Below are 13,134 nucleotides of genomic sequence, written 5' to 3'. Positions count from 1 at the left end.
GTTGGCAAACCATGGAAGCTTGTTTAGAAGACCTTTATGCCAAACATGATCGAAAGCCTTTGAGATGTCAAGAGAAACTGCTTGTGTTTCACCAAACTTTTCCATTGAATTTGTCCATGAACAGGTAACATAAGCTAGAATATCACCAGTGGATCAACACTGACAGAATCCATACTGGCGATCATTGATCAGACAGAAAGTTTCTAGATAATTTAAGAGTTGGTGGTTAATTGATTTCTCCATTACTTTAGAAAGAGTAGATGTAACTACAATGGGACGATAATTTGATGGGAGGGATTTGCCACCCTTTTTAGGAACTGGCTGAATATGATCAAATTTCCGTGCAGAAGGAAAAACACCTTTGGAATAAGAAAGTGAAAAAAGGCAGCAAAGAACAGGATTAAGTTCAGGAGCACAGGTTTTGAAAACAAGTGGAGAAATACCATCTGGCCCTGGAGCTTTCTTAGCATCAAGATTTGACAAAATCCTTCTGACAGAAGACCACAGCAGGCATTGAATGGAGCGTGCTAGGAATGGTGGTGGTGGTGGGAGATCATTAATACATGAGATGGAAGGAAAATGAGTTGCTAGCAGGTCAGCTTTATCCTTGGCTGAAGTGACAACAAAACCATCTGGTTTTGACAGAGGTGGGAGCAGAGATGGGCAAAAGTTGCAGCCAATAGACCAGAATACTTGGCTACCATTAGGGCAAGAAGCAAGTTTTCTGCTCTTAGCTTGTTCAAAATCTAGTTTGGACTGATTAATAACTGGTTTAGAGTTGTTGCGAGCTTTGCTGTAGGCAGAAAATGAAACTGAAGAGTTGGAAACAAGCCAATTACGATATGCAACACTCTTCTCTTGACTAGCCTTAGCACATTTATTGGAAAATCAATATTTAGATAAAGGATGAGATTTTAAAGTGGAGTGCAGAATAAAGGATTCCATTCCTACAAGAATAAATTCACTGACTCCATCTGAGCAAAAGTTAACATCAGAAGTAGTAGTAGTAGTAGTAGTGGCACATGATGCAAGAAAGCAAGTGTAGAAGCTTATGCAGCATCAGCCAAAAAAAAAAAAAAAAAAAAATCACACCATTCCCTCCAAATGCCTGTCCAGTTCCTCCTTAAATTTATTTAACATATCAACTTCCACAACGACAGATGGAAGTTTGTTCCAGCAATTAACCACCCGCTGGCTAAACTCAAATTTCCGCACATCTATTCTACATCTGTCCTTTCTTAATTTGAACTTATGTCCCCGTAGGTTGGTAATCTGAACAAGTGGAAGGATCCCATCAGAATTCAGCGTGCTCAACCCATTCAAGGCCTTATAGACCTCAATCAGATCACCGCGCAGGTGCCTAGTCTCCAGCCACTGCAATTTGCAGAACTTAAGCCTCTCTTGGTAAGAGAATCCCTTCATTCCCCTCACCAATCATGTTGCTCTTCTCTGTACACGCTCAAGCAAATCTACATCCTTCCTAAAATGAGGCCTCCAGACCTGTACGCAGTACTCAAGGCGTGGCCTGACCATTGCCTTATACAGAGGGACAATCACCTCCTTTTCCCTGCTAGCAAAATTCCTATATATCATTGACAAAACCCCATGACCCACCCTAGCAGCCTGTCTGCACTGCTCAGAAAACTTCATATCTGACTGCACAATTACTCCCAGGTCTTTTTCATTTTCTACCACCTTAAGTGTAGTACCACACAGTTGGTACGTTTCTCTGGGGTTACTTCTACCCATATGCAGTACTTTGCATTTGTCAAGGTTGAACTTCAGTTGCCACTTCTTAGCCCATCTGCCCAAATTATCTAGATCCTGTTGCAGTAGCACACTGCCATTACTGTCATTAACAACCCTGCCAACCTTTGTGTCATCTGCAAACTTCGACATTAAGCCTGATATACCTTCATCAATATCATTGATAAATACACAAAACAACAGTGGATCCAACACCGAACCCTGTGGGACTCCACTAATAACATTAGTCCATGAAGAGCAGCACCCATTGATTACCACCCTCTGTCTTCTCCCACTTAACCATCCTTTTATCCATTGTAGCAACTTACCCTTAATACCATTCTGCTCCAATTTGTACAGTAGTCTTCCATGCGCAACAGTGTCAAAAGCTTTCCTGAAATCCAAGTATATGATATCAAAATTATTTTTTGCATCCAGTTCCTTTGTGACCACATCATAATAACCAATCAAATTTGTCAGACAAGACTTTCCCTTAACAAACCCATGCTGTGTTTGAATTATTGCTGCAGTCTTGTCTAGATGATCCTGCAATGCATCTTTAACCAGCGACTCCATTATTTTACCCGGAACAGAAGTTAAACTAACTGGTCTGTAATTACTCGTGTCACCCTTCGATCCACCTTTGTGAATTGGGGACACATTTGCACATCTCCAGTCCGTGGGAACCTCCCCCGAGTCCAAGGATGCTCTCATAATTATGGCTAAGGGTTTGCTTAGTTGCTTTGCCGCCTCCTTTAAAATAACTGGATAGATCCCATCCACCCCAGGTGCCTTTCTTATGTTTAACTTCAACAATTTCTCCTCCACTTTGCTCTCAGTTATTACAAAATCATTAAGCACACTGCTACAATTTGATAACCTTCTTCCATTTTCAAATTGTATAATTCCTCACGTGTGAAGTTTTGAAACAGTAATCCAACCAAGGAAAAGAAGAAAATAAATCTCGCAGGTCATCCCATTTTGAATTCTTGTAATGCCAAACAACATGAGGTTGGGAATAGCCATGAAATAAAAGCTCTATTGGAGAAGAGACAATCAACAAGTTGTGATTTGGGGTGCCTAAAGGACCACTCACTTTGACCGTGTACTTAGAAGGGTTGTTTGTGAGAAAAAGGTCAAGCATGTTGATTGTATGGTTAGGACTGTCCAGTATTCTAGTAGGAAAATTAACAATCTGTGCGAGGTCATTAGTAATTGCAAAAGCCTCAGCATCTCGACCAGTTGGGTCAGTGTGACTAGAAAATGGAAGCCAGCTGGAGTTGTGAACATTAAAATCACCAAGGAACATTACCTCACTGTTAGGAAAGTTGGACTGGAGAAAGTCAAGTTGCAGAGGGAGAAAGTCAAAGAGTTCTAAGTGATTAGTGGAGTTGGGAGAACAGTAGAGACAGCAGATGAGGTAGAGAGATTTTAAGCCAGAGAAGATCGAAAAGAGGAGATTCCAAATTACGGTGATAGACTACAAACACATATTAAAAGCCTTCACTGAAAATATTTGAAAACAATTTCACGGTATGAAAGAATTAGCTGAAATCAGTGAATCTCTCACCGAGAATGATCTTAAAAATTATTCAGATCATTTGTGTTCTTTAAAAGGTGAAAAGAAAAAATAAATTTTCAGATTAATTTTCTTTTGAAGTGAAGCCATGGATTCTAGATCCAACTGGATGCGATGCCAAGTCTGGTAGTGAAGAAATTCAAGAACCCAGTGAATTAAAATGTAACGAAGAATGCAAATATAAATTTGAAAAAGATGGAATGGCTGAGTCATGGGGATCAAAAACAACTAAACTTCTTTATCCACCAATGTGGTCTGAAATGGTTCTTTGTTTTCGAACACATCTTATGCTAATGCTAATGCTAATATCGAAAAAAAAAAAAAAAAAACATCTGCAACATATATAAGAACATTGTTTCAATGAAATTCTGAAAAACTGATAGCTATGGCTGTGGCATCATATATTTTATAATTAATTGAAAATAAAAAGGGGCATTTTCTGACAAAGTGGGGCTAGTGAAGCCAAATTTAGAAATGGTAGTAAAATGCCTTGATGGCCAAACAATTGAGTTTGACCAATATTAAAAATAATTCTATTTTTCTTTTGTACTTGATGAAAGTTTAAATGTTACATAAGAATGCCTATCTCAAGCAACTGTATAGCACAACAAAGGAGATATTCTTGAAAAATTTAAATTCTGCATAGAGAATTACAATTTAGACCAGGAAAAACTTGACAGTTTGTGTGTACTCCTGTGGCAGTTGACAAAAATGTGTCTGCATTTCCACAGAAATATTTAAATCTTCCACTTTTCAAATATTACTATATTATTTATCAAGGCTCATTATGAGGCAAATATTTAAACCTTAGTCATGTTATGGATACAGAAGTGAAATGTGCAATACAATTTTGGATCATGTTGTTTTTTTGTCAAAAATTCAAAGAATATTGTAAAATATTGGAGGAAGAATACAAAGAAATGATACTACATTGTGATGTGTGATGGCTTTCCAGAGGGAAGTTTTGAAACATTTTTGGAAATGAAAAATGAATTACCATAACAGATACTGGTTATAAGACTAGGAGTGGGTTTCTGAACTCGTTTTTTTAGTCAATATAACTACCCACCTAAATGCACTAAATATCAAATTACAAGACAGTAACAAATTATTTACCAACTTAATAAGTGGTATTTTATCATTTAAAATGAAATTAAGATTATTTTGCACTGAATTAAATAAAAGAAAATTGGGACATACGAAATTACAAATTGAAAATCAAGGTACTGTATTAACTTTTCAAAATATATTATCAAAATAAACATTTTCAAAGAAGCATGTGATTCTTTTTTTGTTAATTTTTAAGGACCATTACAGAGGAAAGTAATGTCTTCATTATTTACTAATCTATTACTTGCACATTAGTATGCAAATAGATTTACTGAATTAAAATGTAATCTCTCTATAGATTAAAAAAGTTTTCCTCCTAGTGATATTTATTCGAGCCAAAGGGAGAAGAGGGCAGGGAATTATGTCACTTATTTGAACCAATGGTAGAAGAGGGTGGGGCAATTACGTCACTACAAATGCACAGGTAAATAATTACATAGGTCATTTCCTGATTAGATTTTGATCAGTGTGTTATAATGTTATTATTATACAATACAAAACTATACAAATATTTACAAAAAACTAAACTATTTACAATTTACATTTAATGTTCACAAATGAGGTTGGTGAACATTAAATGGAAGGCACACAAATGGGTTACTGGGCACAAATCAGACAATTGATGTTGACAATATAGAACGTGTACGTGGGACACATGCCAACGTTCCTTGCATTGAAAGACACTTGCCACCATAACATTCACCAAACTTGTGCACGTGCTCCACTGTCTAATACATGACCATGCCCAGCATCATTTGATGTTCCATTGTAATGTCAGCTGATGAAGGGACCCAATATAGTACGTATATTTGTAAATAGTTTAGTATTTTGTAAATATTTCAGTCCTGCTCTTTCGGATGCAACAATATTCCTCATGCATTATGGAACCCGAAGCAAAAGGCCTTTTCCTAAGTGACCTATGTAAATGCAGGCAAATAATTACATGGTGATATTTATTCGACCTTGAGAATGCCACGTGGTGGGGATTGGGGGAGCCAATGGGAGAAGAAGGATGTGGGTCATGTGGTACACGTGGGTGGGGCAATTAAGTCACTACAAATGCACAGGTAAATTTCCTGAATCGATATCAATCAGTGCATTTGACAGGTGTGTCTTTTATGTAGGAAAATTTGACTTACTCTGTCATACCTCTACATTTTACATAGAAAACGTGAGTGGGGGTTGGCGAGCAAAGCGAGCGGAGTCCCCCCCCTAGTACTATATTAAAATGACTTTAAAGAACTACCAGCAGTTACTACAGCAAATGACATTACAGAGTTTTACTGGGTTCTGAAAATTTGTACAGCAAATCTCTGCCATTTTGAAAGTGTTTGTCTCTACGAACAAGCCTTTTTCATCAATGAAACTAATAAAGACCAAACAGCAGTATTGTCTCGACTTAAAAACTGTAATCTTAAAAACCTGGTGATTCATGCAGCAATAAAATTACAACCTGATGTTGAAAAATTAGCTGAGGTGCAGCAGCAATAAAATACCCAAAAGTTCCTGTAATAAACTATTTTTTCTTTATAATTTTTTTTTCACTAAATATGTGAAATTACATATATTTTAAAGTTGTAAAAATTTATCTACCTATTGTACATGACTTGTGATACATTATATTTTTAGCCTGGACAAAGTGGCACATGAGGAAAAAGTTGAGGATGAACACCACTGCTATAGGGGTTACCTAAAGGATATGGTGCACACGATCAGAAAAAAAACAGCTAAAATCCAAGAATTTAGGCATGAAGTTTGTTGATCAGTCTTTCAAAGCTGCCAACAATGCCTAAATTTTTCAGTTAAAAACTTTGAGAAACTCAGATAATGAATATATATATATATATTTTTTTTTTTTTTTGACACATCCTATACTTTTATATAATCAACTATATATTTTTATTTTATTACAGGAAATATAATTCTCTTTAATTTACTGCTTTGCTGACTGAATAACCAAGGATCACACAAATAATAATACAGTACAATTCATGTTGGTCTCAAATATCATTGTATTATGCAGTAACATTCTAGAATAGAATTAATAACAGCAGGAAGATAAAAGATTTTACTGTAAAGAGCAAAATCTTTTATCTCCCTGTTTCTAACACTAATTAACAGGAAATGGTATTTCAGTACTAAGGTACCACCACATGCAAGAGTCAGTGGTCACAATTCCACAAAAATAGCTATTTCAAATTTTATCGTAAATTATATATATATATATATATTATTTTTTTTTTTATTTGTAGTAGTCAAATAACAGTTACAAATATTAAAATACAATAATACCATATTTTTTATTAATGTATAATTAATTAATTAATTATATATATATATATATATATATATATATACAGGGTGATTCACTACCAGTGCGACAAACTTGCAGGAGGTGTACGGGGCACAAAGACGAATCGGAATCACATAGCATTGTAGGGTCCGAAATGCCTTCGTCATGCGGTAGAGGACGTTGAACGGGAGGTCGCGTGAACAGCGATCCCGCTGGAAGTCAGCATTTGCAAACCGGTTCCCGAGGCAGTAGGATGGACGAGTATTCAAACGTTGAACTGGCCGACATGCACCTCGCATATGGAGCTGCGGACTGTAACAGGCCTGCTACAAGCCGCTGTGCACTTGTACCAGGAACGTTTCACGCACAGGCATGCTCCTCATCATGCAATTTTCGCACGTGTGCACAGAAGGTTACGTGAGACTGGCTGTTTAATGAGAGGTGCCATGAATCGAAAGCGAATGACGAGGATGCCAGACAATGAGGAGAATGTCCTACATCTTGCAGAAGGCAATCCGAGTACGAGTACTCGAGCGATAGGCCAACGATTGGGTATTTCCCAATCCACTGTATGGAGGATACTGTCAACAAACCAAATGAGTTCATACCATCTGCAACGCGTCCAATCATTGGAGCCTGCGAATTATCCACTCCGGAAGACTTTTGCTACTTGGTTTCTTCAACAGAAACGGTTTGCAAATGCTGACTTCCAGCGGGATCGCTGTTGACGCGATCTCCCATTCAATGTCCTCTACTGCATGACAAAGGCATTTTGGACCCTGCAATGCTATGTGATTCCGATTCGTCTTTGTGTCCCCTACACCTCCTGCAAGTTTGTCGCACTGGTAATGCGTAGATTTTCTAATTATGCCAAATTGGTTAAAAAAACAAAAAAAAAAAAAAAAAAAAAAGAGCAAGTTGTTTTGATCTCTCCAAGATAATATTATCAACGCAAGGATAGAATCACATTTACTTACTTTACTTTCTCTTTTCTTATCTCCATCTCCATCTTTGTCTCTAACAACTTCTTCTGGAGTTGTAGAAATGTCATCCCTTTTGTCATCTCCCATGTGCCCTTTTAGAGGTGGACCTGAAAGAGTGTGGCGCTTGCTTTCGTCTGGTCGTTCACGAGGAGAAGGACGGTCCCTAGAGTAGCCAGGTGCTGAGGACAGAGGAAGTCCCCAGGAGACAATGGGAAGTTAGGAAGAAGCAGGTGGACACAAAACAAAACAAAACAAAGGATGATCACATGCTGACAAGCATGCTAAGCTAAAACAAAATAGCTGTGCAAACATAGGCTGTGCTAAGCATAACAGCAAAAAAGCAACTAATTACTATACAGAACATTCTACTAAGGTCTCTGATGAGGTTATGCTACTTGATTTAAAACTTATGCTTCTACCTAAGTGCTTCCATTCACTAAAATTCTAGCATTTCTAAAGAAACAGTGGATCATTAGTGAATAAAAATAAATCTTGGTAAATTTATTTTCATTCATTATAATTAAATAGAATTAACTAACTTTCTAGCTCTCATAGTTATATTACAACTTATAAGAAACCATTACATACAACTGCTAATGAATGAGTTCAGTATTCTCAGACAGTCATTCACTTGGGAAAGTAGTACTATTATTTATACATAAAATTAGTTGAAGGTTGGAAAACAGAAGTCTGAATATAAAGGATTATGATAACAATTAACTGGACAGAAGACTGTGAAGAAGGGGGACATCTGAGTGGCAAAAGCCAAACCAATGAAACATAATACCATATAATGGAAAAATAATATCAAACTACTGCTAATATTTTATTTTTGGTTAAATTTCAAGATACACAGAGAATTTAGAATCTAGATTTAATTTCAGACCTATTGAAATCTAATTATCATTTTACCTGTTGAAAACCTTTGGCTGATGAAGGCAAATCACTTGATGATACCAGGCCATCAAAGCAACAAAAAAATCTAAGCAAACACCTCTGAAAGTTATGTTAATGGCTTGGAGGTAATAAGTCATTAAGTAGTGGTACAACTTTTGTTTGCTTTTAGCTAAAGGTAAAGGATTATCGTCTAGCCAAACTATACTTATATTAATTAAAATATTTATTTATATAAATTTAACATTAAAATCAAGCATGGTGGTAGACTTACTTTTTTATAGAATAAAACATGATAGTTAAGAATTTTAAATAATTATTTTGTTAAAAATCTTCCTCTAATCTAATGTCATGAGACATTGTCTGACTGGATGCTGAATTGCTGGATCAATGCTATTAGCACACTGTTATCTCTAAAATCCATCTATGATTACTAAATTAACACTCACTGCCAAATGCATTGTGCAGTCTAACTGTGATACCAATTGTAATGCTATATCATGCACTTGAGGCAGTGTTAAAGGATCAGTCACTTGGTTGAAATGGAAAGAGGAACTACCCAAGAAAATAAAATTATTTTTGTTTAGATCTGCAAACAAATGTATCAATGACCTTAGTGAGATTATCCTCATTATCAGATTATCCTCATCTTCAGAGATTATCCTTATTATCTTCCCATTCCAGTTCATCCTTGCTTAATAGCAATAAATTTGCAGCTACATTCACAGCATCTGTAGATTAGTAGAAGGGTCATGCTGGGAACAAAAAAACCCCACAGAAAGCTCAAGTATTTTTATTTGGATTTGTGGGTAAGCAATAAGTGTGCTGATGACTTTAGTAAGTTCGACCCTAATTGAGAACAAGAAGCTCAAGGCTCCCAAATGGTAGCCTCAAGTGCTGGGCTAGCAGATTAGTAGCAATAAAACAGACTGCTATTTGGCAGTTAAAATTGCTTTCTCATGCTGGATCCAAGGGAATCTATTATTATTGTGTTTCCATATACTGCATAAGTCTTCTATTCCTCCCCCTTGTCAAATTTTGTTATTCTCAAATATTGCTTAGTTTTTGATGTTGAGGGCTTGCAGCATCCATTTTTCCTTGTAAAATACAATGAAATTTAGCAAAATATAATTGCAAATGATAACCTGCTTTCTACACCTTTAAGCAGTTAACTGACAAAAAAAAAAGAAAAAAAAAGCTGATTAAACCTGAGGCAAACAAATTATAGTATCAGCAGTGAAAATATTAATCTTTCATATAATAATATTATTATTTATTATATAATAATAATAAATAATATTATTATTATATTATAACAGTTTTGTTTATATTGAAGAATTTCAGAAATTCTTCAATACAAACAAAATTGTAATATTCTTAATCTTGTCTTATCCTCTGATCTAACTGAAATTTTCTATACATTATTCAACTTAATATCAACTTGGGGGAGTAGTCATCTGTTATCTCACATTCATTCTATTGCTATCAGTATCATAAACACAATATCTAAAATAATCATTTAGTACTATAATGCTACAGATTACCTAATATCTTTTCACTATCAACTTACACTTAATCTATTTTCTTATCTCACAACAAAATCAAAAACTGGGGCTGATAAGTATAAGTAAAGAAAGTGCATTTAGTATTCAGTACCACCAACTCAAATTATGCTGAATAACAAAATAAATAACACTATCACCTCCTTTACCAAAAAAGAAAAAAAAAAAAAGCCACCCATTTTAAATTTTCCAAGTATGCAGCCATTGCTAATGTTATATTCAATTATTATATGAATAACAATGTAACAGCATGTTCACCTACCCTTGTTACATACAGAGCGTAAAGAATTTAATCACACAAATTCTCTGAGAATGCACATCAGAGGGGTTACATTACATGTTACACTACAGAATAAACAAAAAAGTACATAAAGCTAATAAAATATAGCTTAAAATAAAGTTATCTTAAATGAAAGTAATAATTTTTATCTTTCTAGGTGACAATATATTAAACTAAGAAAGCAATTTTGAGCTTTATCGTAGTAGAATCAAAAACAATACGTGACCAACAGGAAAAGGGATTTAAGATGTTATTTTCATTAATTACTATAGACCATGATAAGTATCACAGTGACTAATTATTGCACGATATTTACTGTAATAATTAGTAAACTCTTTTAAGAAGGGTTAATTTACTAGATAGTGATTTATAAAAATAGAAGAGTGATTTATAAAAATGGAAGAGTTGGCCAATAAAAGTCCTGAGAACTGTATCCATTTTGTATGGAGTGCCATATTTTTGAATAAGCCTTTGTGTATAACAAGTTTCAAATCTAGTTACTGGCTAGCAAATCAAACAAATACAAGCCTGTATGGTTTATTATCTTAAATGTTTTACTTGTTATATAGCAATTTCTGCATGCTGATTCTGAAAATGGTATCAAAATTTCATCATCATGTACAGCTTTTTTACATAACACCACATTTACATAAGTGAGCTACCACTGAAATCAGATCACATGTTTAAAATGTTGAAAATCACTAGTTATAGGTTTTCATAGAACAGTGAAGCATCAGTAATGAATTCTGGGACTCCCCCATAAGATTTGCATATGTTTCCCCATGCTCTTTAAAAACCAATTTATACAAATATGTCTCCATTACTCACAGCAGTCTCTTGAAGGAAGCATGCACAAGTCTATACCTCCTCCTAAATAAGGCTAAATACACTGTCCAGTCAAAACATTATGACCCCCCCCCCCAATGTTTGAACAATTGGTTGTTCTTTGCTGGCTGGGGTATATGTGTCATAGTGAAAACTAGTAAATGTGATACTGCAAGTTTGTAACATGTGGTCCATACAAATCACTTGATCAACATGGGCAAAGGATCTGATGGAATTTGAAAAATGATTGTTGGGTACTAACTGAAGGGTGGCAGTATTATAGAAACTGTAAATCTTGCAGGCTGTTTGCAAACTACTGTAGTTAAGGTGTTCCAAGAGTGGACAGAGTTTACAGAGCAGCAGTAGCCAGGTCAATGACAGGCACGCATGCCTCATTGATGGTTGCTGTGAACATAATGGTCTCGCCTTGTGTAAGTCAACAAACAGAAAATGGTGGGGTGGGGTCTTGTCAATAATATACAGGAATTTTGTAAGCAGTGATAAGGAGATGATTATCCCTTTGTATAAGGCAATGTCAGGCCACACCTTGAGTACTACGTACAGGTCTGGAAGCCTCATTTTAGGAAGGATGCAGAGTTGCTAGAATGAGTACAGAGAAGGGCAACAAGACTGGTGAGGGGAACAAAGGGGTGCTCTTACTAAGAAAGGCTTAAGTTCTGCAAATTGCAGTATCTGAAGACTAGGCACCTGCAAGATGATCTGATTGAGGTGTATAAGTCCTTGAATGGATTGAGCAGGCTCAATGCTGATGGGATTCATCCCCTTGCTCAGATTACAAACCTGAGGGGGCATAAACTAAAATTGGGGAAAGACAGTTGTCGAATAGATGTGTGAAAATTTTCCTTTAGCCAGTGGGTAATTGATTGCTGAAACAAACTTCCATCTGTAATTGCGGAAGTTAATAGCTTAAATAAATTCAAGGCAGAACTACACAAATATTTGGAATGAATGGATGGGTGAAATGGGAAGGTGTTTTTTTTTTGGCTGATGCTGTATAAGCTTGCTTTCTTGCATCATATGCCTCTACTAATGCTAATGATATAATGTTCCCCCTCCTAATAAAAATTACTTTGGATATAGACATAATGCAATTCAATTTGCATAATTTTAATTTGCCAACCTCAGGTGCAGATTAGCTAAATAAAGCCCTCTTTGATTACAAAGAGGTCTTTGAGAATTTTTCTAGTCTTCGATGGCATTTGAACCTAGACCTCTCCAAATGAGTGACATGGAGTGGCAAATCTTGATTTCAACCTTGTAAGCTATCTCTATGTAGTCAGCCTACTATGATTATTTAAATCTCCCTATTAACCAAATATGAGGAAACTATGCAGACAATTTTCATGTTTCACTGGATGAAAAAACCTGAAGTTCCTCCAACCAATCAGCTAACCAAATACAAATTTTGGTTAGCTGACTGGAGAATTCTAGAAACGAAATCCAGCTCTCTCCAAATGGATGGCAATGGCAAAACCACCAAGTCAGAGAGGCTCTAATTATAGCAGTTATATGTAATATATGTATATGAAAATATCATAAAGTAATACAACTGCTTCCTTTTCAGTACAAAGGCATTATTAAATTAATTATAAAAAAATAAATAAATCATCACAGCTCTTGCTGTTTAAAAATAATTATATTGTAGAATGGTTTAATACAGAAATGTTTATCATTTAGGCCAATTCTTAGCTGGTACAAAGGCCAACAGCCTATCTTTAGGTAAGAGATTATATGAAGTTGTGAACTGTTAAATAAACTAGTGTTGATTAAAATATCTTTTGTTATTTTTATTATTAGTTCTAATAATTTTAATTATCTTAAATCATTTTCTTGGGACACAC

General features: G+C 35.4%; 1 protein-coding gene across 6 annotated transcripts in view; it reads right to left on the bottom strand.

Annotated features, from left to right (window-relative positions):
* Positions 1-13,134, bottom strand: part of LOC150086618 (uncharacterized) — a 344,793-nt gene that overhangs the window by 67,393 nt on the left and 264,266 nt on the right. For 5 of the 6 annotated variants that reach the window (XR_016546895.1, XM_090372628.1, XM_090372627.1 and 2 more), the window contains one exon: positions 7,706-7,890. Coding sequence is in view for 5 of the 6 variants with exons in the window: in XM_090372628.1 (XP_090228754.1) it covers positions 7,706-7,890 (185 nt within the window). In the remaining variant the exon portion in view is untranslated. The remainder of the gene's footprint in view (positions 1-7,705; positions 7,891-13,134) is intronic. The other variant, XM_090372632.1, reaches the window with a different exon arrangement.

Source organism: Mastigoproctus giganteus, chromosome 4 (assembly GCF_048544385.1).
Source record: "Mastigoproctus giganteus isolate SK-2022 chromosome 4, ASM4854438v1, whole genome shotgun sequence".
Lineage (NCBI taxonomy): Eukaryota > Metazoa > Arthropoda > Arachnida > Uropygi > Thelyphonidae > Mastigoproctus > Mastigoproctus giganteus.
Note: the sequence above shows the minus strand (reverse complement) of the source record. Positions and strands in the feature narration are given on the sequence as shown.